Source organism: Oncorhynchus gorbuscha, linkage group LG04, assembly GCF_021184085.1.
Source record: "Oncorhynchus gorbuscha isolate QuinsamMale2020 ecotype Even-year linkage group LG04, OgorEven_v1.0, whole genome shotgun sequence".
Classification (NCBI taxonomy): Eukaryota; Metazoa; Chordata; class Actinopteri; order Salmoniformes; family Salmonidae; genus Oncorhynchus; species Oncorhynchus gorbuscha.
In genome coordinates, this window is record NC_060176.1 from 56,007,441 (window position 1) to 56,030,750 (window position 23,310).

The following is a 23,310-nucleotide window of genomic DNA, read 5'->3' on the forward strand; positions in this document are numbered from 1 at the left end:
TGTCTGTTTCATTGCCATGCAGTCTAATGTCTTGTGTAAAATATTTATTTCGCTCTCCCCTCAGAGACCTCAGGAGCAACCTCATCAGCACCATCATGCCTGGAGCCTTCCAAAGTTTATCTGCTCTTCGGAAGCTGTAAGTGCTTATCGCCTCTGTTTTCATTATGTGCGTTGTAAACAGTGATATTGCATTAAAATAAATGATTTTAGTTGCCACAGTTTCCCTATTTTATTCGTAAGCAGCACACAGTCATAACGCTTTATGATACAGGTCATACCATATCTTCTCAGTTTTAGTGTCATCATAAAAGCCTGGCTGGCTCAGCTATACGTTGTGGATAACTGTGTTCAGTGTATATGCTGGTCTGTGCTAATCTCTGTGGGGCCTGGGATGACATGTCTGGTGCCCTGCTCTGCCGCCATGGAAACCTCAGGACAGCGCAGAGGCTCCTCACACATCATTGGATGTGACAGGGCAGCAGTTTGCGACCGCTTGTTGCTCACTCATTGTGTGTTTGGACCATGAGGTCTGGTTACGTCGCGGTCGGCTCCGGTCCTCTGCCCTGCGCCGCATGACTCTTTTCCCCTCCCTGTACTGCTTGTGTTTTCCCTGCAAGGTCTGGGGCTTTTCAAAACAAACAGGGAGAGATAAACACACGCTCTCGGCCGGGTTGTGTCAGGGGGACAGTGGAACAAGGCCCTCTCTGACACTGTCCTTATACCATGCAGACACAGCATGCAGGGGCTACAGAGGGTTTTTGCTCCGTCTTTGGTGATAAGGCTTGACAGGAAGCTTCATGGTCTGTTGATAAGGAACATTCACAAGTCATTAGTGTTGCAGATCCTGCTGTGTTACACTCTGGCTAGCTGTATGAATGGAAATTGTGAAAGATAGGCCTACAGGCCAAGAAAGCCTCTTTGGATAATACCGTGTTATTGTAAACAAATGAAAATAAGAAGCAAAAGTCTATTGGCCAATGTGCTGGAGAAGGCAGTCTTTCCCAATGAAATCACAAAAGCAACATACAGTGTCAAGATAGCCCGATCTGTACTTTCTGAACGATCTTGATAAACCTATAAGCTTAAGAAATGACCATTATTCACCGCTGTGCCCTCACTCTCTGTGTTCTCTCTCCTAGTGACCTGTCCAACAACCGCATCGGCTGCTTGACTCCCGACATGTTCCAGGGACTCACCAACCTCACCAAACTGTAAGCAGGCTAAATGACTGTTCATCAAGCGTGTCACGTTGAACACATCCTAGTGTACTATTGTGGGTACTGTACCTAGTACAGTGATTGTGATTGAGCATCTGTCTGGTTTCTGCTGTTAGGAACCTCTCTGGAAACATCTTATCTACCTTGGACTCGGGGGTCTTTCAGGAGCTCCACTCTCTTAAGCAAGTGTGAGTACAGTTCTCGGCTTGTAACAGTCATCACCGTTGTCCCTGTTTGCTCCAGGCAGATGTTTGTATAAACTTAGTAAGTGGTATGAAAGAAATCTAGGCAATCTGATCACATTATTCTCCCTATAGACTTAGTTCACGCAGTGTACAGCCATTTGTCACATCTGACATGTTGATCCTATAATGTACCATCAGAGAATACTGTAGATATTAACTGATGGGGAACATGTGCCATTAGAGGGAAAGTGCACCCGCTCCTCAGTGTAATCTCCCATGATGAATGGTATTGTAAAACACCCTGCTTTTTCTCACCAGGAACTTCAACTCTGACTTCCTGTCATGTGACTGTGGGCTGCGCTGGGTGCCAGGTTACTTTCCTACCAGTACAGCGTGGCTGGGGGACGAGACCGTCTGTGCCTATCCCAAAAGCCTCCATGGAAAGCCTCTGCGTGGACTGAGGGAAAGTCAGCTGAGCTGTGGTGAGTGTCTGACAGGAAATGTAATGCATATGAATGAGGTGGTTCACCACCATCCCCCCTCAAATAGGATGAAAACTTGAGTATGTGAATGACAGAGTCATTGTTTTCTCATCATGATATTGTTTTTCGATGTCCCATATCTATTAGGTAGGTGTACAGTATGTGAAAAATAACTAGCTGTTAGTGACCATTAAATGAAAAAATAGGTTCTATTGAAAAGAAAAATATCCTTGTTTTGATATATCTAATTGTCTGCTGTCTATAGTATTCCTGCAGGATAATCTTGTTCCCTTTCCTCTTCTCCTCAGTGGGGTTATTTCCTCTTCTACTCAGTGGGTTTATTTCCTCTTCTACTCAGTGGGGTTATTTCCTCTTCCACTCAGTGGGTTTATTTCCTCTTCTACTCAGTGGGGTTATTTCCTCTTCTACTCAGTGGGTTTATTTCCTTTTCTACTCAGTGGGGTTATTTCCTCTTCCACTCAGTGGGTTTATTTCCTCTTCTACTCAGTGGGTTTATTTCCTCTTCTACTCAGTGGGGTTATTTCCTCTTCTACTCAGTGGGTTTATTTCCTCTTCTACTCAGTGGGTTTATTTCCTCTTCTACTCAGTGGGGTTATTTCCTCTTCTACTCAGTGGGTTTATTTCCTCTTCTACTCAGTGGGTTTATTTATTCTTCTATTCAGTGGGTTTATTTCCTCTTCTACTCAGTGGGTTTTTTTCCTCTTCCACTCAGTGGGTTTATTTCCTCTTATATTCAGTGGGTTTATTTCCTCTTCTACTCCGTGGGTTTATTTCCTCTTCTATTCAGGGGGTTTATTTCCTCTTCTATTCAGTGGGTTTATTTCTTCTTCCACTCAGTGGGTTTATTTCCTCTTCCACTCAGTGGGTTTATTTCCTCTTCTATTCAGTGGGTTTATTTCCCCATCTATTCAGTGGGTTTATTTCTTCTTCTATTCAGTGGGTTTATATCCTCTTCCACTCAGTGGGTTTATTTCCTCTTCCACTCAGTGGGTTTATTTCCTCTTCTACTCAGTGGGTTTATTTCCTCTTCTATTCAGTGGGTTTATTTCCTCTTCCACTCAGTGGGTTTATTTCCTCTTCCACTCAGTGGGTTTATTTCCTCTTCTACTCAGTGGGTTTATTTCCTCCTCTATTCAGTGGGTTTATTTCCTCTTCCACTCAGTGGGTTTATTTCCTCTTCTACTCAGTGGGTTTATTTCTTCTTCTACTCAGTGGGTTTATTTCCTCTTCTACTCAGTGGGTTTATTTATTCTTCTACTCAGTGGGTTTATTTCCTCTTCCACTCAGTGGGTTTATTTCTTCTTCTACTCAGTGGGTTTATTTCCTCTTCTACTCAGTGGGGTTATTTCCTCTTCCACTCAGTGGGTTTATTTCCTCTTCTACTCAGTGGGGTTATTTCCTCTTCTACTCAGTGGGTTTATTTCCTTTTCTACTCAGTGGGGTTATTTCCTCTTCCACTCAGTGGGTTTATTTCCTCTTCTACTCAGTGGGTTTATTTCCTCTTCTACTCAGTGGGGTTATTTCCTCTTCTACTCAGTGGGTTTATTTCCTCTTCTACTCAGTGGGTTTATTTCCTCTTCTACTCAGTGGGGTTATTTCCTCTTCTACTCAGTGGGTTTATTTCCTCTTCTACTCAGTGGGTTTATTTATTCTTCTATTCAGTGTGTTTATTTCCTCTTCTACTCAGTGGGTTTTTTTCCTCTTCCACTCAGTGGGTTTATTTCCTCTTATATTCAGTGGGTTTATTTCCTCTTCTACTCAGTGGGTTTATTTCCTCTTCTATTCAGGGGGTTTATTTCCTCTTCTATTCAGTGGGTTTATTTCTTCTTCCACTCAGTGGGTTTATTTCCTCTTCCACTCAGTGGGTTTATTTCCTCTTCTATTCAGTGGGTTTATTTCCCCATCTATTCAGTGGGTTTATTTCTTCTTCTATTCAGTGGGTTTATATCCTCTTCCACTCAGTGGGTTTATTTCCTCTTCCACTCAGTGGGTTTATTTCCTCTTCTACTCAGTGGGTTTATTTCCTCTTCTATTCAGTGGGTTTATTTCCTCTTCCACTCAGTGGGTTTATTTCCTCTTCCACTCAGTGGGTTTATTTCCTCTTCTACTCAGTGGGTTTATTTCCTCCTCTATTCAGTGGGTTTATTTCCTCTTCTACTCAGTGGGTTTATTTATTCTTCTATTCAGTGGGTTTATTTCCTCTTCACTCAGTGGGTTTATTTCTTCTTCTACTCAGTGGGTTTATTTCCTCTTCTACTCAGTGGGTTTATTTCCTCTTCCACTCAGTGGGTTTATTTCCTCTTCTACTCAGTGGGGTTATTTCGTCTTCTACTCAGTGGGTTTATTTCCTTTTCTACTCAGTGGGGTTATTTCCTCTTCCACTCAGTGGGTTTATTTCCTCTTCTACTCAGTGGGTTTATTTCCTCTTCTACTCAGTGGGGTTATTTCCTCTTCTACTCAGTGGGTTTATTTCCTCTTCTACTCAGTGGGTTTATTTCCTCTTCTACTCAGTGGGGTTATTTCCTCTTCTACTCAGTGGGTTTATTTCCTCTTCTACTCAGTGGGTTTATTTATTCTTCTATTCAGTGTGTTTATTTCCTCTTCTACTCAGTGGGTTTTTTTCCTCTTCCACTCAGTGGGTTTATTTCCTCTTATATTCAGTGGGTTTATTTCCTCTTCTACTCAGTGGGTTTATTTCCTCTTCTATTCAGGGGGTTTATTTCCTCTTCTATTCAGTGGGTTTATTTCTTCTTCCACTCAGTGGGTTTATTTCCTCTTCCACTCAGTGGGTTTATTTCCTCTTCTATTCAGTGGGTTTATTTCCTCTTCTACTCAGTGGGGTTATTTCGTCTTCTTCAGTGGGTTTATTTCCTTTTCTACTCAGTGGGGTTATTTCCTCTTCCACTCAGTGGGTTTATTTCCTCTTCACTCAGTGGGTTTATTTCCTCTTCTACTCAGTGGGTTTATTTCCTCTTCTACTCAGTGGGTTTATTTCCTCTTCTACTCAGTGGGTTTATTTCCTCTTCCACTCAGTGGGTTTATTTCCTCTTCTACTCAGTGGGTTTTTTTCCTCTTCCACTCAGTGGGTTTATTTCCTCTTCCACTCAGTGGGTTTATTTCCTCTTCTACTCAGTGGGTTTATTTCTTCTTCTACTCAGTGGGTTTATTTCCTCTTCTACTCAGTGGGTTTATTTATTCTTCTACTCAGTGGGTTTATTTCCTCTTCCACTCAGTGTTTTTATTTCCTCTTCTACTCAGTGGGTTTATTTCCTCTTCTACTCAGTGGGTTTATTTCCTCTTCTACTCAGTGGGTTTATTTCCTCTTCCACTCAGTGGGTTTATTTCCTCTTCCACTCAGTGGGTTTATTTCCTCTTCTACTCAGTGGGTTTATTTCCTCTTCTACTCAGTGGGTTTATTTCCTCTTCCATTCAGTGGGTTTATTTCCTCTTCTACTCAGTGGGTTTATTTCCTCTTCCATTCAGTGGATGTATTTCCTCTTCTAATCAGTGGGTTTATTTCCTCTTCTACTCAGTGGGTTTATTTCCTCTTCTAGTCAGTGGGTTTATTTCCTCCTCTATTCAGTGGGTTTATTTCCTCTTCCACTCAGTGGGTTTATTTCCTCTTCTACTCAGTGGGTTTATTTCTTCTTCTACTCAGTGGGTTTATTTCCTCTTCTACTCAGTGGGTTTATTTATTCTTCTACTCAGTGGGTTTATTTCCTCTTCTACTCAGTGGGTTTATTTCCTCTTCTACTCAGTGGGTTTATTTCCTCTTCTACTCAGTGGGTTTATTTCCTCTTCTACTCAGTGGGTTTATTTATTCTTCTATTCAGTGTGTTTATTTCCTCTTCTACTCAGTGGGTTTTTTTCCTCTTCCACTCAGTGGGTTTATTTCCTCTTCTACTCAGTGGGTTTATTTATTCTTCTACTCAGTGGGTTTATTTCCTCTTCCACTCAGTGGTTTTATTTCCTCTTCTACTCAGTGGGTTTATTTCCTCTTCTACTCAGTGGGTTTATTTCCTCTTCTACTCAGTGGGTTTTTTTCCTCTTCCACTCAGTGGGTTTATTTCCTCTTCCACTCAGTGGGTTTATTTCCTCTTCTACTCAGTGGGTTTATTTCTTCTTCTACTCAGTGGGTTTATTTCCTCTTCTACTCAGTGGGTTTATTTCCTCTTCCACTCAGTGGGTTTATTTCCTCTTCCACTCAGTGGGTTTATTTCTCCCTCTTCTACTCAGTGGGTTTATTTCCTCTTCTACTCAGTGGGTTTATTTCCTCTTCCATTCAGTGGGTTTATTTCCTCTTCTACTCAGTGGGTTTATTTCCTCTTCCATTCAGTGGATGTATTTCCTCTTCTAATCAGTGGGTTTATTTCCTCTTCTACTCAGTGGGTTTATTTCCTCTTCTAGTCAGTGGGTTTATTTCCTCCTCTATTCAGTGGGTTTATTTCCTCTTCCACTCAGTGGGTTTATTTCCTCTTCTACTCAGTGGGTTTATTTCTTCTTCTACTCAGTGGGTTTATTTCCTCTTCTACTCAGTGGGTTTATTTATTCTTCTACTCAGTGGGTTTATTTCCTCTTCCACTCAGTGGTTTTATTTCCTCTTCTACTCAGTGGGTTTATTTCCTCTTCTACTCAGTGGGTTTATTTCCTCTTCTACTCAGTGGGTTTATTTCCTCTTCCACTCAGTGGGTTTATTTCCTCTTCCACTCAGTGGGTTTATTTCCTCTTCTACTCAGTGGGTTTATTTCCTCTTCTACTCAGTGGGTTTATTTCCTCTTCCATTCAGTGGGTTTATTTCCTCTTCTACTCAGTGGGTTTATTTCCTCTTCCACTCAGTGTGTTTATTTCCTCTTCTACTCAGTGGGTTTATTTCCTCTTCTACTCAGTGGGGTTATTTCCTCTTCCACTCAGTGGGTTTATTTCCTCTTCCATTCAGTGGATTTATTTCCTCTTCCACTCAGTGGGTTTATTTCCTCTTATATTCAGTGGGTTTATTTCCTCTTCTACTCAGTGGGTTTATTTCCTCCTCTATTCAGTGGGTTTATTTCCTCTTCCACTCAGTGGGTTTATTTCCTCTTCTACTCAGTGGGTTTATTTCTTCTTCTACTCAGTGGGTTTATTTCCTCTTCTACTCAGTGGGTTTATTTATTCTTCTACTCAGTGGGTTTATTTCCTCTTCCACTCAGTGGGTTTATTTCTTCTTCTACTCAGTGGGTTTATTTCCTCTTCTACTCAGTGGGGTTATTTCCTCTTCCACTCAGTGGGTTTATTTCCTCTTCTACTCAGTGGGGTTATTTCATCTTCTACTCAGTGGGTTTATTTCCTTTTCTACTCAGTGGGGTTATTTCCTCTTCCACTCAGTGGGTTTATTTCCTCTTCTACTCAGTGGGTTTATTTCCTCTTCTACTCAGTGGGGTTATTTCCTCTTCTACTCAGTGGGTTTATTTCCTCTTCTACTCAGTGGGTTTATTTCCTCTTCTACTCAGTGGGGTTATTTCCTCTTCTACTCAGTGGGTTTATTTCCTCTTCTACTCAGTGGGTTTATTTATTCTTCTATTCAGTGTGTTTATTTCCTCTTCTACTCAGTGGGTTTTTTTCCTCTTCCACTCAGTGGGTTTATTTCCTCTTATATTCAGTGGGTTTATTTCCTCTTCTACTCAGTGGGTTTATTTCCTCTTCTATTCAGGGGGTTTATTTCCTCTTCTATTCAGTGGGTTTATTTCTTCTTCCACTCAGTGGGTTTATTTCCTCTTCCACTCAGTGGGTTTATTTCCTCTTCTATTCAGTGGGTTTATTTCCCCATCTATTCAGTGGGTTTATTTCTTCTTCTATTCAGTGGGTTTATATCCTCTTCCACTCAGTGGGTTTATTTCCTCTTCCACTCAGTGGGTTTATTTCCTCTTCTACTCAGTGGGGTTATTTCCTCTTCTACTCAGTGGGTTTATTTCCTCTTCTACTCAGTGGGTTTATTTATTCTTCTATTCAGTGTGTTTATTTCCTCTTCTACTCAGTGGGTTTTTTTCCTCTTCCACTCAGTGGGTTTATTTCCTCTTATATTCAGTGGGTTTATTTCCTCTTCTACTCAGTGGGTTTATTTCCTCTTCTATTCAGGGGGTTTATTTCCTCTTCTATTCAGTGGGTTTATTTCTTCTTCCACTCAGTGGGTTTATTTCCTCTTCCACTCAGTGGGTTTATTTCCTCTTCTATTCAGTGGGTTTATTTCCCCATCTATTCAGTGGGTTTATTTCTTCTTCTATTCAGTGGGTTTATATCCTCTTCCACTCAGTGGGTTTATTTCCTCTTCCACTCAGTGGGTTTATTTCCTCTTCTACTCAGTGGGTTTATTTCCTCTTCTATTCAGTGGGTTTATTTCCTCTTCCACTCAGTGGGTTTATTTCCTCTTCCACTCAGTGGGTTTATTTCCTCTTCTACTCAGTGGGTTTATTTCCTCCTCTATTCAGTGGGTTTATTTCCTCTTCTACTCAGTGGGTTTATTTATTCTTCTACTCAGTGGGTTTATTTCCTCTTCCACTCAGTGGGTTTATTTCTTCTTCTACTCAGTGGGTTTATTTCCTCTTCTACTCAGTGGGGTTATTTCCTCTTCCACTCAGTGGGTTTATTTCCTCTTCTACTCAGTGGGGTTATTTCGTCTTCTACTCAGTGGGTTTATTTCCTTTTCTACTCAGTGGGGTTATTTCCTCTTCCACTCAGTGGGTTTATTTCCTCTTCTACTCAGTGGGTTTATTTCCTCTTCTACTCAGTGGGGTTATTTCCTCTTCTACTCAGTGGGTTTATTTCCTCTTCTACTCAGTGGGTTTATTTCCTCTTCTACTCAGTGGGTTATTTCCTCTTCTACTCAGTGGGTTTATTTCCTCTTCTACTCAGTGGGTTTATTTATTCTTCTATTCAGTGTGTTTATTTCCTCTTCTACTCAGTGGGTTTTTTCCTCTTCCACTCAGTGGGTTTATTTCCTCTTATATTCAGTGGGTTTATTTCCTCTTCTACTCAGTGGGTTTATTTCCTCTTCTATTCAGGGGGTTTATTTCCTCTTCTATTCAGTGGGTTTATTTCTTCTTCCACTCAGTGGGTTTATTTCCTCTTCCACTCAGTGGGTTTATTTCCTCTTCTATTCAGTGGGTTTATTTCCTCTTCTACTCAGTGGGGTTATTTCGTCTTCTACTCAGTGGGTTTATTTCCTTTTCTACTCAGTGGGGTTATTTCCTCTTCCACTCAGTGGGTTTATTTCCTCTTCTACTCAGTGGGTTTATTTCCTCTTCTACTCAGTGGGGTTATTTCCTCTTCTACTCAGTGGGTTTATTTCCTCTTCTACTCAGTGGGTTTATTTCCTCTTCTACTCAGTGGGGTTATTTCCTCTTCTACTCAGTGGGTTTATTTCCTCTTCTACTCAGTGGGTTTATTTATTCTTCTATTCAGTGTGTTTATTTCCTCTTCTACTCAGTGGGTTTTTTTCCTCTTCCACTCAGTGGGTTTATTTCCTCTTATATTCAGTGGGTTTATTTCCTCTTCTACTCAGTGGGTTTATTTCCTCTTCTATTCAGGGGGTTTATTTCCTCTTCTATTCAGTGGGTTTATTTCTTCTTCCACTCAGTGGGTTTATTTCCTCTTCCACTCAGTGGGTTTATTTCCTCTTCTATTCAGTGGGTTTATTTCCTCTTCTACTCAGTGGGGTTATTTCGTCTTCTACTCAGTGGGTTTATTTCCTTTTCTACTCAGTGGGGTTATTTCCTCTTCCACTCAGTGGGTTTATTTCCTCTTCTACTCAGTGGGTTTATTTCCTCTTCTACTCAGTGGGGTTATTTCCTCTTCTACTCAGTGGGTTTATTTCCTCTTCTACTCAGTGGGTTTATTTCCTCTTCTACTCAGTGGGTTATTTCCTCTTCTACTCAGTGGGTTTATTTCCTCTTCTACTCAGTGGGTTTATTTATTCTTCTATTCAGTGTGTTTATTTCCTCTTCTACTCAGTGGGTTTTTTTCCTCTTCCACTCAGTGGGTTTATTTCCTCTTATATTCAGTGGGTTTATTTCCTCTTCTACTCAGTGGGTTTATTTCCTCTTCTATTCAGGGGGTTTATTTCCTCTTCTATTCAGTGGGTTTATTTCTTCTTCCACTCAGTGGGTTTATTTCCTCTTCCACTCAGTGGGTTTATTTCCTCTTCTATTCAGTGGGTTTATTTCCCCATCTATTCAGTGGGTTTATTTCTTCTTCTATTCAGTGGGTTTATATCCTCTTCCACTCAGTGGGTTTATTTCCTCTTCCACTCAGTGGGTTTATTTCCTCTTCTACTCAGTGGGTTTATTTCCTCTTCTATTCAGTGGGTTTATTTCCTCTTCCACTCAGTGGGTTTATTTCCTCTTCCACTCAGTGGGTTTATTTCCTCTTCTACTCAGTGGGTTTATTTCCTCCTCTATTCAGTGGGTTTATTTCCTCTTCCACTCAGTGGGTTTATTTCCTCTTCTACTCAGTGGGTTTATTTCTTCTTCTACTCAGTGGGTTTATTTCCTCTTCTACTCAGTGGGTTTATTTATTCTTCTACTCAGTGGGTTTATTTCCTCTTCCACTCAGTGGTTTTATTTCCTCTTCTACTCAGTGGGTTTATTTCCTCTTCCACTCAGTGGTTTTATTTCCTCTTCTACTCAGTGGGTTTATTTCCTCTTCTACTCAGTGGGTTTATTTCCTCTTCTACTCAGTGGGGTTATTTCCTCTTCTACTCAGTGGGTTTATTTCCTCTTCTACTCAGTGGGTTTATTTATTCTTCTATTCAGTGGGTTTATTTCCTCTTCTACTCAGTGGGTTTTTTTCCTCTTCCACTCAGTGGGTTTATTTCCTCTTCCACTCAGTGTGTTTATTTCCTCTTCTACTCAGTGGGTTTATTTCTTCTTCTACTCAGTGGGTTTATTTCCTCTTCTACTCAGTGGGTTTATTTATTCTTCTACTCAGTGGGTTTATTTCCTCTTCCACTCAGTGGTTTTATTTCCTCTTCTACTCAGTGGGTTTATTTCCTCTTCTACTCAGTGGGTTTATTTCCTCTTCTACTCAGTGGGTTTATTTCCTCTTCCACTCAGTGGGTTTATTTCCTCTTCCACTCAGTGGGTTTATTTCCTCTTCTACACAGTGGGTTTATTTCCTCTTCTATTCAGTGGGTTTATTTCCTCTTCCATTCAGTGGGTTTATTTCCTCTTCTACTCAGTGGGTTTATTTCCTCTTCCATTCAGTGGATGTATTTCCTCTTCTAATCAGTGGGTTTATTTCCTCTTCTACTCAGTGGGTTTATTTCCTCTTCTAGTCAGTGGGTTTATTTCCTCCTCTATTCAGTGGGTTTATTTCCTCTTCCACTCAGTGGGTTTATTTCCTCTTCTACTCAGTGGGTTTATTTCTTCTTCTACTCAGTGGGTTTATTTCCTCTTCTACTCAGTGGGTTTATTTATTCTTCTACTCAGTGGGTTTATTTCCTCTTCCACTCAGTGGGTTTATTTCCTCTTCTACTCAGTGGGTTTATTTCCTCTTCTACTCAGTGGGTTTATTTCCTCTTCTACTCAGTGGGTTTTTTTCCTCTTCCACTCAGTGGGTTTATTTCCTCTTCCACTCAGTGGGTTTATTTCCTCTTCTACTCAGTGGGTTTATTTCTTCTTCTACTCAGTGGGTTTATTTCCTCTTCTACTCAGTGGGTTTATTTATTCTTCTACTCAGTGGGTTTATTTCCTCTTCCACTCAGTGGTTTTATTTCCTCTTCTACTCAGTGGGTTTATTTCCTCTTCTACTCAGTGGGTTTATTTCCTCTTCTACTCAGTGGGTTTATTTCCTCTTCCACTCAGTGGGTTTATTTCCTCTTCCACTCAGTGGGTTTATTTCCTCTTCTACTCAGTGGGTTTATTTCCTCTTCTACTCAGTGGGTTTATTTCCTCTTCCATTCAGTGGGTTTATTTCCTCTTCTACTCAGTGGGTTTATTTCCTCTTCCATTCAGTGGATGTATTTCCTCTTCTAATCAGTGGGTTTATTTCCTCTTCTACTCAGTGGGTTTATTTCCTCTTCTAGTCAGTGGGTTTATTTCCTCCTCTATTCAGTGGGTTTATTTCCTCTTCCACTCAGTGGGTTTATTTCCTCTTCTACTCAGTGGGTTTATTTCTTCTTCTACTCAGTGGGTTTATTTCCTCTTCTACTCAGTGGGTTTATTTATTCTTCTACTCAGTGGGTTTATTTCCTCTTCCACTCAGTGGTTTTATTTCCTCTTCTACTCAGTGGGTTTATTTCCTCTTCTACTCAGTGGGTTTATTTCCTCTTCTACTCAGTGGGTTTATTTCCTCTTCCACTCAGTGGGTTTATTTCCTCTTCCACTCAGTGGGTTTATTTCCTCTTCTACTCAGTGGGTTTATTTCCTCTTCTACTCAGTGGGTTTATTTCCTCTTCCATTCAGTGGGTTTATTTCCTCTTCTACTCAGTGGGTTTATTTCCTCTTCCACTCAGTGGGTTTATTTCCTCTTCTACTCAGTGGGTTTATTTCCTCTTCTACTCAGTGGGGTTATTTCCTCTTCCACTCAGTGGGTTTATTTCCTCTTCCATTCAGTGGATTTATTTCCTCTTCTAATCAGTGGGTTTATTTCCTCTTCTACTCAGTGGGTTTGTTTCCTCTTCTACTCAGTGGGTTTATTTCCTCTTCTAGTCAGTGGGTTTATTTCCTCCTCTATTCAGTGGGTTTATTTCCTCTTCCACTCAGTGGGTTTATTTCCTCTTCTACTCAGTGGGTTTATTTCTTCTTCTACTCAGTGGATTTATTTCCTCTTGCACTCAGTGGGTTTATTTCCTCTTCTACTCAGTGGGTTTATTTCCTCTTCTACTCAGTGGGTTTATTTCCTCTTCCACTCAGTGGGTTTATTTCCTCTTCCATTCAGTGGGTTTATTTCCTCTTCTACTCAGTGGGTTTATTTCCTCTTCCACTCAGTGGGTTTATTTCCTCTTCTACTCAGTTGGTTTATTTCCTCTTCTACTCAGGGGGTTTATTTCCTCTTCCACTCAGTGGGTTTATTTCCTCTTCCACTCAGTGGGTTTATTTCCTCTTCCATTCAGTGGATTTATTTCCTCTTCTAATCAGTGGGTTTATTTCCTCTTCTACTCAGTGGGTTTATTTCCTCTTCTAGTCAGTGGGTTTATTTCCTCCTCTATTCAGTGGGTTTATTTCCTCTTCCACTCAGTGGGTTTATTTCCTCTTCTACTCAGTGGGTTTATTTCTTCTTCTACTCAGTGGGTTTATTTCCTCTTCTACTCAGTGGGTTTATTTATTCTTCTACTCAGTGGGTTTATTTCCTCTTCTACTCAGTGGGTTTATTTCTTCTTCTACTCAGTGGGTTTATTTCCTCTTCTACTCAGTGGGTTTATTTCTTCTTCTACTCAGTGGGTTTATTTCCTCTTCTACTCAATGGGTTTATTTCCTCTTCTACTCAGTGGGTTTATTTCCTCTTCCACTCAGTGGGTTTATTTCCTCTTCCACTCAGTGGGTTTATTTCCTCTTCTACTCAGTGGGTTTATTTCCTCTTCTACTCAGTGGGTTTATTTCCTCTTCCATTCAGTGGGTTTATTTCCTCTTCTACTCAGTGGGTTTATTTCCTCTTCCATTCAGTGGATTTATTTCCTCTTCTAATCAGTGGGTTTATTTCCTCTTCTACTCAGTGGGTTTATTTCCTCTTCTAGTCAGTGGGTTTATTTCCTCCTCTATTCAGTGGGTTTATTTCCTCTTCCACTCAGTGGGTTTATTTCCTCTTCTACTCAGTGGGTTTATTTATTCTTCTACTCAGTGGGTTTATTTCCTCTTCTACTCAGTGGGTTTATTTATTCTTCTACTCAGTGGGTTTATTTCCTCTTCCACTCAGTGGTTTTATTTCCTCTTCTACTCAGTGGGTTTATTTCCTCTTCTACTCAGTGGGTTTATTTCCTCTTCTACTCAGTGGGTTTATTTCCTCTTCCACTCAGTGGGTTTATTTCCTCTTCCACTCAGTGGGTTTATTTCCTCTTCTACTCAGTGGGTTTATTTCCTCTTCTACTCAGTGGGTTTATTTCCTCTTCCATTCAGTGGGTTTATTTCCTCTTCTACTCAGTGGGTTTATTTCCTCTTCCACTCAGTGGGTTTATTTCCTCTTCTACTCAGTGGGTTTATTTCCTCTTCTACTCAGTGGGTTTATTTCCTCTTCCACTCAGTGGGTTTATTTCCTCTTCCATTCAGTGGATTTATTTCCTCTTCTAATCAGTGGGTTTATTTCCTCTTCTACTCAGTGGGTTTGTTTCCTCTTCTACTCAGTGGGTTTATTTCCTCTTCTAGTCAGTGGGTTTATTTCCTCTTCTATTCAGTGGGTTTATTTCCTCTTCCACTCAGTGGGTTTATTTCCTCTTCTACTCAGTGGGTTTATTTCTTCTTCTACTCAGTGGATTTATTTCCTCTTCCACTCAGTGGGTTTATTTCCTCTTCTACTCAGTGGGTTTATTTCCTCTTCTACTCAGTGGGTTTATTTCCTCTTACACTCAGTGGGTTTATTTCCTCTTCCATTCAGTGGGTTTATTTCCTCTTCTACTCAGTGGGTTTATTTCCTCTTCCACTCAGTGGGTTTATTTCCTCTTCTACTCAGTTGGTTTATTTCCTCTTCTACTCAGGGGTTTATTTCCTCTTCCACTCAGTGGGTTTATTTCCTCTTCCACTCAGTGGGTTTATTTCCTCTTCCATTCAGTGGATTTATTTCCTCTTCTAATCAGTGGGTTTATTTCCTCTTCTACTCAGTGGGTTTATTTCCTCTTCTAGTCAGTGGGTTTATTTCCTCCTCTATTCAGTGGGTTTATTTCCTCTTCCACTCAGTGGGTTTATTTCCTCTTCTACTCAGTGGGTTTATTTCTTCTTCTACTCAGTGGGTTTATTTCCTCTTCTACTCAGTGGGTTTATTTATTCTTCTACTCAGTGGGTTTATTTTCTTCTACTCAGTGGGTTTATTTCTTCTTCTACTCAGTGGGTTTATTTCCTCTTCTACTCAGTGGGTTTATTTCTTCTTCTACTCAGTGGGTTTATTTCCTCTTCTACTCAGTGGGTTTATTTCCTCTTCTACTCAGTGGGTTTATTTCCTCTTCTACTCAGTGGGTTTATTTCCTCTTCCACTCAGTGGGTTTATTTCCTCTTCCACTCAGTGGGTTTATTTCCTCTTCTACTCAGTGGGTTTATTTCCTCTTCTACTCAGTGGGTTTATTTCCTCTTCCATTCAGTGGGTTTATTTCCTCTTCTACTCAGTGGGTTTATTTCCTCTTCCACTCAGTGGGTTTATTTCCTCTTCTACTCAGTGGGTTTATTTCCTCTTCTACTCAGTGGGGTTATTTCCTCTTCCACTCAGTGGGTTTATTTCCTCTTCCATTCAGTGGATTTATTTCCTCTTCTAATCAGTGGGTTTATTTCCTCTTCTACTCAGTGGGTTTGTTTCCTCTTCTACTCAGTGGGTTTATTTCCTCTTCTAGTCAGTGGGTTTATTTCCTCTTCTATTCAGTGGGTTTATTTCCTCTTCCACTCAGTGGGTTTATTTCCTCTTCTACTCAGTGGGTTTATTTCTTCTTCTACTCAGTGGATTTATTTCCTCTTCCACTCAGTGGGTTTATTTCCTCTTCTACTCAGTGGGTTTATTTCCTCTTCTACTCAGTGGGTTTATTTCCTCTTACACTCAGTGGGTTTATTTCCTCTTCCATTCAGTGGGTTTATTTCCTCTTCTACTCAGTGGGTTTATTTCCTCTTCCACTCAGTGGGTTTATTTCCTCTTCTACTCAGTTGGTTTATTTCCTCTTCTACTCAGGGGGTTTATTTCCTCTTCCACTCAGTGGGTTTATTTCCTCTTCCACTCAGTGGGTTTATTTCCTCTTCCATTCAGTGGATTTATTTCCTCTTCTAATCAGTGGGTTTATTTCCTCTTCTACTCAGTGGGTTTATTTCCTCTTCTAGTCAGTGGGTTTATTTCCTCCTCTATTCAGTGGGTTTATTTCCTCTTCCACTCAGTGGGTTTATTTCCTCTTCTACTCAGTGGGTTTATTTCTTCTTCTACTCAGTGGGTTTATTTCCTCTTCTACTCAGTGGGTTTATTTATTCTTCTACTCAGTGGGTTTATTTCCTCTTCTACTCAGTGGGTTTATTTCTTCTTCTACTCAGTGGGTTTATTTCCTCTTCTACTCAGTGGGTTTATTTCTTCTTCTACTCAGTGGGTTTATTTCCTCTTCTACTCAGTGGGTTTATTTCCTCTTCTACTCAGTGGGTTTATTTCCTCTTCTACTCAGTGGGTTTATTTCTTCTTCCACTCAGTGGGTTTATTTCCTCTTCCACTCAGTGGATTTATTTCTTCTTCCACTCAGTGGGTTTATTTCCTCTTCCACTCAGTGGATTTATTTCCTCTTCTACTCAGTGGGTTTATTTCCTCTTCCACTCAGTGGGTTTATTTCCTCTTCTACTCTGTGGGTTTATTTCCTCTTCTACTCAGTGGGGTTATTTCCTCTTCCACTCAGTGGTTTTATTTCCTCTTCCATTCAGTGGATTTATTTCCTCTTCTAATCAGTGGGTTTATTTCCTCTTCTACTCAGTGGGTTTGTTTCCTCTTCTACTCAGTGGGTTTATTTCCTCTTCTAGTCAGTGGGTTTATTTCCTCTTCTATTCAGTGGGTTTATTTCCTCTTCCACTCAGTGGATTTATTTCTTCTTCCACTCAGTGGGTTTATTTCCTCTTCCACTCAGTGGATTTATTTCCTCTTCTACTCAGTGGGTTTATTTCCTCTTCCACTCAGTGGGTTTATTTCCTCTTCTACTCTGTGGGTTTATTTCCTCTTCTACTCAGTGGGGTTATTTCCTCTTCCACTCAGTGGGTTTATTTCCTCTTCCATTCAGTGGGTTTATTTCCTCTTCTACTCAGTGGGTTTATTTCCTCTTCCACTCAGTGGGTTTATTTCCTCTTCTACTCAGTTGGTTTATTTCCTCTTCTACTCAGGGGTTTATTTCCTCTTCCACTCAGTGGGTTTATTTCCTCTTCCACTCAGTGGGTTTATTTCCTCTTCCATTCAGTGGATTTATTTCCTCTTCTAATCAGTGGGTTTATTTCCTCTTCTACTCAGTGGGTTTATTTCCTCTTCTAGTCAGTGGGTTTATTTCCTCTTCTATTCAGTGGGTTTATTTCCTCTTCCACTCAGTGGGTTTATTTCCTCTTCTACTCAGTGGGTTTATTTCTTCTTCTACTCAGTGGGTTTATTTCCTCTTCTACTCAGTGGGTTTATTTATTCTTCTACTCAGTGGGTTTATTTCCTCTTCTACTCAGTGGGTTTATTTCTTCTTCTACTCAGTGGGTTTATTTCCTCTTCTACTCAGTGGGTTTATTTCTTCTTCTACTCAGTGGGTTTATTTCCTCTTCTACTCAGTGGGTTTATTTCCTCTTCTACTCAGTGGGTTTATTTCCTCTTCTACTCAGTGGGTTTATTTCTTCTTCCACTCAGTGGGTTTATTTCCTCTTCCACTCAGTGGATTTATTTCTTCTTCCACTCAGTGGGTTTATTTCCTCTTCCACTCAGTGGATTTATTTCCTCTTCTACTCAGTGGGTTTATTTCCTCTTCCACTCAGTGGGTTTATTTCCTCTTCTACTCAGTGGGTTTATTTCCTCTTCTACTCAGTGGGGTTATTTCCTCTTCCACTCAGTGGGTTTATTTCCTCTTCCATTCAGTGGATTTATTTCCTCTTCTAATCAGTGGGTTTATTTCCTCTTCTACTCAGTGGGTTTGTTTCCTCTTCTACTCAGTGGGTTTATTTCCTCTTCTAGTCAGTGGGTTTATTTCCTCTTCTATTCAGTGGGTTTATTTCCTCTTCCACTCAGTGGGTTTATTTCCTCTTCTACTCAGTGGGTTTATTTCTTCTTCTACTCAGTGGATTTATTTCCTCTTCCACTCAGTGGGTTTATTTCCTCTTCTACTCAGTGGGTTTATTTCCTCTTCTACTCAGTGGGTTTATTTCCTCTTCCACTCAGTGGGTTTATTTCCTCTTCCATTCAGTGGGTTTATTTCCTCTTCTACTCAGTGGGTTTATTTCCCTCTTCCACTCAGTGGGTTTATTTCCTCTTCCATTCAGTGGGTTTATTTCCTCTTCTACTCAGTGGGTTTATTTCCCTCTTCCACTCAGTGGGTTTATTTCCTCTTCTACTCAGTTGGTTTATTTCCTCTTCTACTCAGTGGGTTTATTTCCTCTTCCACTCAGTGGGTTTATTTCCTCTTCTACTCAGTGGGTTTATTTCCTCTTCTACTCAGTGGGTTTATTTCTTCTTCTACTCAGTGGGTTTATTTCCTCTTCTACTCAGTGGGTTTATTTCCTCTTCTACTCAGTGGGTTTATTTCCTCTTCTACTCAGTGGGTTTATTTCTTCTTCCACTCAGTGGGTTTATTTCCTCTTCCACTCAGTGGATTTATTTCCTCTTCTACTCAGTGGATTTATTTCCTCTTCCACTCAGTGGGTTTATTTCCTCTTCTACTCAGTGGGTTTATTTCCTCTTCTACTCAGTGGGTTTATTTCCTCTTCCACTCAGTGGGTTTATTTCCTCTTCCATTCAGTGGGTTTATTTCCTCTTCTACTCAGTGGGTTTATTTCCCTCTTCCACTCAGTGGGTTTATTTCCTCTTCCATTCAGTGGGTTTATTTCCTCTTCTACTCAGTGGGTTTATTTCCCTCTTCCACTCAGTGGGTTTATTTCCTCTTCTACTCAGTTGGTTTATTTCCTCTTCTACTCAGTGGGTTTATTTCCTCTTCCACTCAGTGGGTTTATTTCCTCTTCCACTCAGTGGGTTTATTTCCTCTTCCATTCAGTGGATTTATTTCCTCTTCTAATCAGTGGGTTTATTTCCTCTTCTACTCAGTGGGTTTATTTCCTCTTCTAGTCAGTGGGTTTATTTCCTCCTCTATTCAGTGGGTTTATTTCCTCTTCCACTCAGTGGGTTTATTTCCTCTTCTACTCAGTGGGTTTATTTCTTCTTCTACTCAGTGGGTTTATTTCCTCTTCTACTCAGTGGGTTTATTTATTCTTCTACTCAGTGGGTTTATTTCCTCTTCTACTCAGTGGGTTTATTTCTTCTTCTACTCAGTGGGTTTATTTCCTCTTCTACTCAGTGGGTTTATTTCTTCTTCTACTCAGTGGGTTTATTTCCTCTTCTACTCAGTGGGTTTATTTCCTCTTCTACTCAGTGGGTTTATTTCCTCTTCTACTCAGTGGGTTTATTTCTTCTTCCACTCAGTGGGTTTATTTCCTCTTCCACTCAGTGGATTTATTTCCTCTTCTACTCAGTGGGTTTATTTCCTCTTCCACTCAGTGGGTTTATTTCCTCTTCCACTCAGTGGGTTTATTTCCTCTTCTACTCAGTGGGTTTATTTCCTCTTCTACTCAGTGGGTTTATTTCCTCTTCCACTCAGTGGGTTTATTTCCTCTTCTAGTCAGTGGGGTTATTTCCTCTTCTACTCAGTGGGTTTATTTCCTCTTCTAGTCAGTGGGTTTATTTTCTCTTCCACTCAGTGGGTTTATTTCCTCTTCTAGTCAGTGGGTTTATTTCCTCTTACACTCAGTGGGTTTATTTCCTCTTCTAGTCAGTGGGTTTATTTCCTCTTCCACTCAGTGGGTTTATTTCCTCTTCTAGTCAGTGGGTTTATTTCCTCTTCTAGTCAGTGGGTTTATTTCCTCTCCTAGTCAGTGGGTTTATTTCCTCTTCCACTCAGTGGGTTTATTTCCTCTTCTAGTCAGTGGGTTTATTTCCTCTTCCACTCAGTGGGTTTATTTCCTCTTCTAGTCAGTGGGTTTATTTCCTCTTCTACTCAGTGGGTTTATTTCCTCTTCTAGTCAGTGGGTTTATTTCCTCTTCTACTCAGTGGGTTTATTTCCTCTTCTACTCAGTGGGTTTATTTCCTCTTCTACTCAGTGGGTTTATTTCCTCTTCCACTCGGTGGGTTTATTTCCTCTTCTAGTCAGTGGGGTTATTTCCTCTTCTACTCAGTGGGTTTATTTCCTCTTCTAGTCAGTGGGTTTATTTCCTCTTCAACTCAATGGGTTTATTTCCTCTTCTATTCAGTGGGTTTATTTCCTCTTCCACTCAGTGGGTTTATTTCCTCTTCTAGTCAGTGGGTTTATTTCCTCTTCCACTCAGTGGGTTTATTTCCTCTTCTAGTCAGTGGGTTTATTTCCTCTTCTAGTCAGTGGGTTTATTTCCTCTTCCACTCAGTGGGTTTATTTCCTCTTCTAGTCAGTGGGTTTATTTCCTCTTCTAGTCAGTGGGTTTATTTTCTCTTCCACTCAGTGGGTTTATTTCCTCTTCCACTCAGTGGGTTCTATTTCCAAGTGCATGTGCCTGTGTTGACAACTCCTCTGCGGTCTGCCTTTATGAACTGGGGCTGTCTGCATCCAATATTCCCCAAAAAACTGACTCATAATGCCTTCCTCATAAGTATTAAGCTGAGGTTGAGTAATGAGAGAGCAGCATAAATAACCAGAGTGATTTGTTATGGTCTCATCTGCCTTCCCTTCCCCTGACTGTGCTGTGTTACTCTCCTCACTCAGATGGGCCTCTGGAGCTGCACACCCTGTCTCTCCTGCCCTCCCAGCGCCAGGTGGTCTTCAAGGGGGACCGAATGCCCTTCCACTGCACTGCCGCCCTGGTGGACAAAATCACTGCGATGCACTGGCGCCACAACGGCCAGCTGGTGACCTCTGACCCTGAACAGGGTGTCAGTCTGGAGTCCAGCGTGGTGCATGACTGCACCTTCATCACCAGGTAACGTTACAGTACTGAGGGGTCTGCTCCCAGCACTCAAATTCTTCATTTTATTGCGACCCTCAGTTGTTTTATTTTCACTTATTTATTATAAAGGTTTAAGTGAAATATGACACTGTTTGTTTAGTTTCTGCTGACAGGACATGCGGTTTAGTGTGCTGTGCTGTGCTGTATGTGGTGACGGCAGTGAATGATGTGCTGTCTCCTCGGTGCAGTGAGCTCATCCTGTCCAACGTGCATGTGGAGGCCAGTGGAGAGTGGGAGTGTGTGGTGGCCACTGGGCGGGGCAACACTTCCCGCAGTGTGGAGATAGTGGTGCTGGAGAACAGTGCCTCCTTCTGTCCGGAGGAGAGAGTCACGAACAACCGGGGAGAGTTCAAGTAAGGAAGAAAACAATAATTCCCCTCTCCAGAAACAAAATCCACAATAAAAACAGACTTTCTGATTAAACATGCTTCCTCATTATTTCTGGGTGTGGTTCCTAGGTGGCAGAAGACCCTGGCAGGTATCACCTCCTACCAGTTCTGTCTCCAGCTGCGCTACCCCTCCTTGTCCATGGGGGGTGGTGTGGTGCAGAAGCAGGCATCACGCTACTGTGACCGCTCAGGGAGCTGGGAGGAGGGAGACTATGACAACTGTCTCTACACTAACGACATCACACGGGTCCTACACACCTTCATCCTGGTCAGTGCCAGAGGCTGTGCTTGGGCTGTCCCAAGTTATTTTTGTCCAGTACATATAAAATCAAAGTATGATGCATGTCTTATGGTAGTAATATGTAAATAGCCTGAAAGGTAAATGTGTAAAAAGTAACAAAACATATGAGTTATCGCTCCCTCTTTTTCCAGATGCCCATCAATGCCTCTAATGCGGCCACTCTGGCACGTCAGGTGCGTACCTACACTGTGGAGGCATCCGGTTTCACCGACACCATGGACGTGATGTACGTGGCCCAGATGATGGAGAAATTCATGGAATATATCCGACCACTGAGAGAGGTAGGGCGATGAGATCTTTATACCCTCAATGCATGTCTTTGTGGTTTTATGTGGTGTCTTTTGACTGGATTCCCTTGTTTCTTTCTGCCCCCTGTGTTTATGTGAATGCCTGTTTTTGTATGTGTCTGACTCTGTCCTCATGTCTTTACATGTGTATGTATGTGTCAGCTGTCAGAGATGCTGGTGGACATGGGCAGTAACCTGATGCAGGTGGATGATCAGATCCTGGCCCATGCCCAGAGAGAGAAGAGAGCCTGCAGCTCCATAGTCCACTCTCTGGAGACCCTGGCCTGGCCCCAGCTACACAGCCATGCCCAGGACCTCTCCATGGTACTGTCAAAGTTGAGCATGTTTTTATGTACTAGAATTTTGATTTAAAGGTTGAATTATAATCAAAGTTGTTTTTTCCCTACAAAGATCTCCAGGAACATTGTGATGGAGGCCCACCTTATCCGTCCGGCCCACTTCACTGGAATGAGCTGCACAGCCTACCAACGCAGGGAGACGTTGTTAGGCAACCTGGGCATGGAGGGGGCAGAGCCCACCCACGAACAGCAGCTCCGCTTCCGCTGCACCACTGGCACCCACAACACCTCCCTAAACAACTTCCCCATGAAGGTGAGCAATGTCTCCGTCTCCCTCACCCAGACCTGAACCTAACCTCACCCACTAACAGGACTGTGGTTGTGTGTCTGTGGTACAATGGCAGACAGTGCATACGGTTGTCATTAGAGGGAACACACCTCAGTTCGTGACCTACTTGGAGATGGCATGGAACCGCATTTAGCACAGTCATTTACAACAGCTGACATGAAAGAGGGAGAAAATCCTAAGGTTTTAGACTTTGTAATTTAGTGTTTGAACTTTCTGTTGCCTATTCCATTGAGATAATATGGCCAAATATATTTGAAAGTAGGAAAGTAAAGGATCTCCCTCCCCCCCTCCTTCTAGAATGCTGTAGCCCTGGCCTCTGTGGTTCTTCCTGCCTCTCTGTTCCCCCCGGACGCCCCGTCAGACTGTAAGCTCCAGTTTGTGGCGTTCCGTACAGGGAGGTTCTTCCCTTTCTCTGGGAACTCCAACGGTCCTGGAGAGCACGTCCGCAGACACAGTATCAACAGCCCAGTGGTCTACGTAGGCTTGGGTGAGGGAACTGGCTGTTTGGAGCAGTTATTATACTATTATTACACAATTCATCTCATTCACAGAGACGGGTAAAAACATGTCCATTTTATAATAATAAAAAAATAATTGCTGATGGTTATCTCCTCCTTTGTTTGGCAGACGGGTGCAGTCTGTGGAAACACTCGGAGGCTATCCTGGTGTCCCTGCGTCACTTGACCCCAGGCAGCGAGCCGGTGGCGGCCCACTGGAGCTTACAGGCACTGCTGCAGAAGCAGGGCGGGTGGAGCCAGGAGGGCTGCCAACTAGCCCACACGGACTCTGCCACCTCCACCCTGCGCTGCTCTGTGCTCAGCAACTACGCTGTGTTGCAGGTAGGGTATGCTGGGATCACTCACTCTCAGATATTCATGGTGGATGTAATGTAATGAGGACTGCACTGGAAGAATGTTCTCTTCTCACGATCTCAGGATTTTATACC

General features: G+C 41.7%; 1 protein-coding gene across 1 annotated transcript in view; it reads left to right on the forward strand.

The window, feature by feature from the left end:
- Nucleotides 1–23,310, forward strand: part of LOC124034322 (adhesion G protein-coupled receptor A2-like) — an 81,796-nt gene that overhangs the window by 54,114 nt on the left and 4,372 nt on the right. The window contains 12 exon segments of the mRNA XM_046347352.1: nt 65–136; nt 1,140–1,211; nt 1,334–1,405; nt 1,721–1,884; nt 20,499–20,712; nt 20,928–21,092; nt 21,198–21,396; nt 21,561–21,710; nt 21,879–22,040; nt 22,128–22,328; nt 22,662–22,851; nt 22,992–23,203. Coding sequence (XP_046203308.1) covers nt 65–136; nt 1,140–1,211; nt 1,334–1,405; nt 1,721–1,884; nt 20,499–20,712; nt 20,928–21,092; nt 21,198–21,396; nt 21,561–21,710; nt 21,879–22,040; nt 22,128–22,328; nt 22,662–22,851; nt 22,992–23,203 — 1,873 coding nt within the window.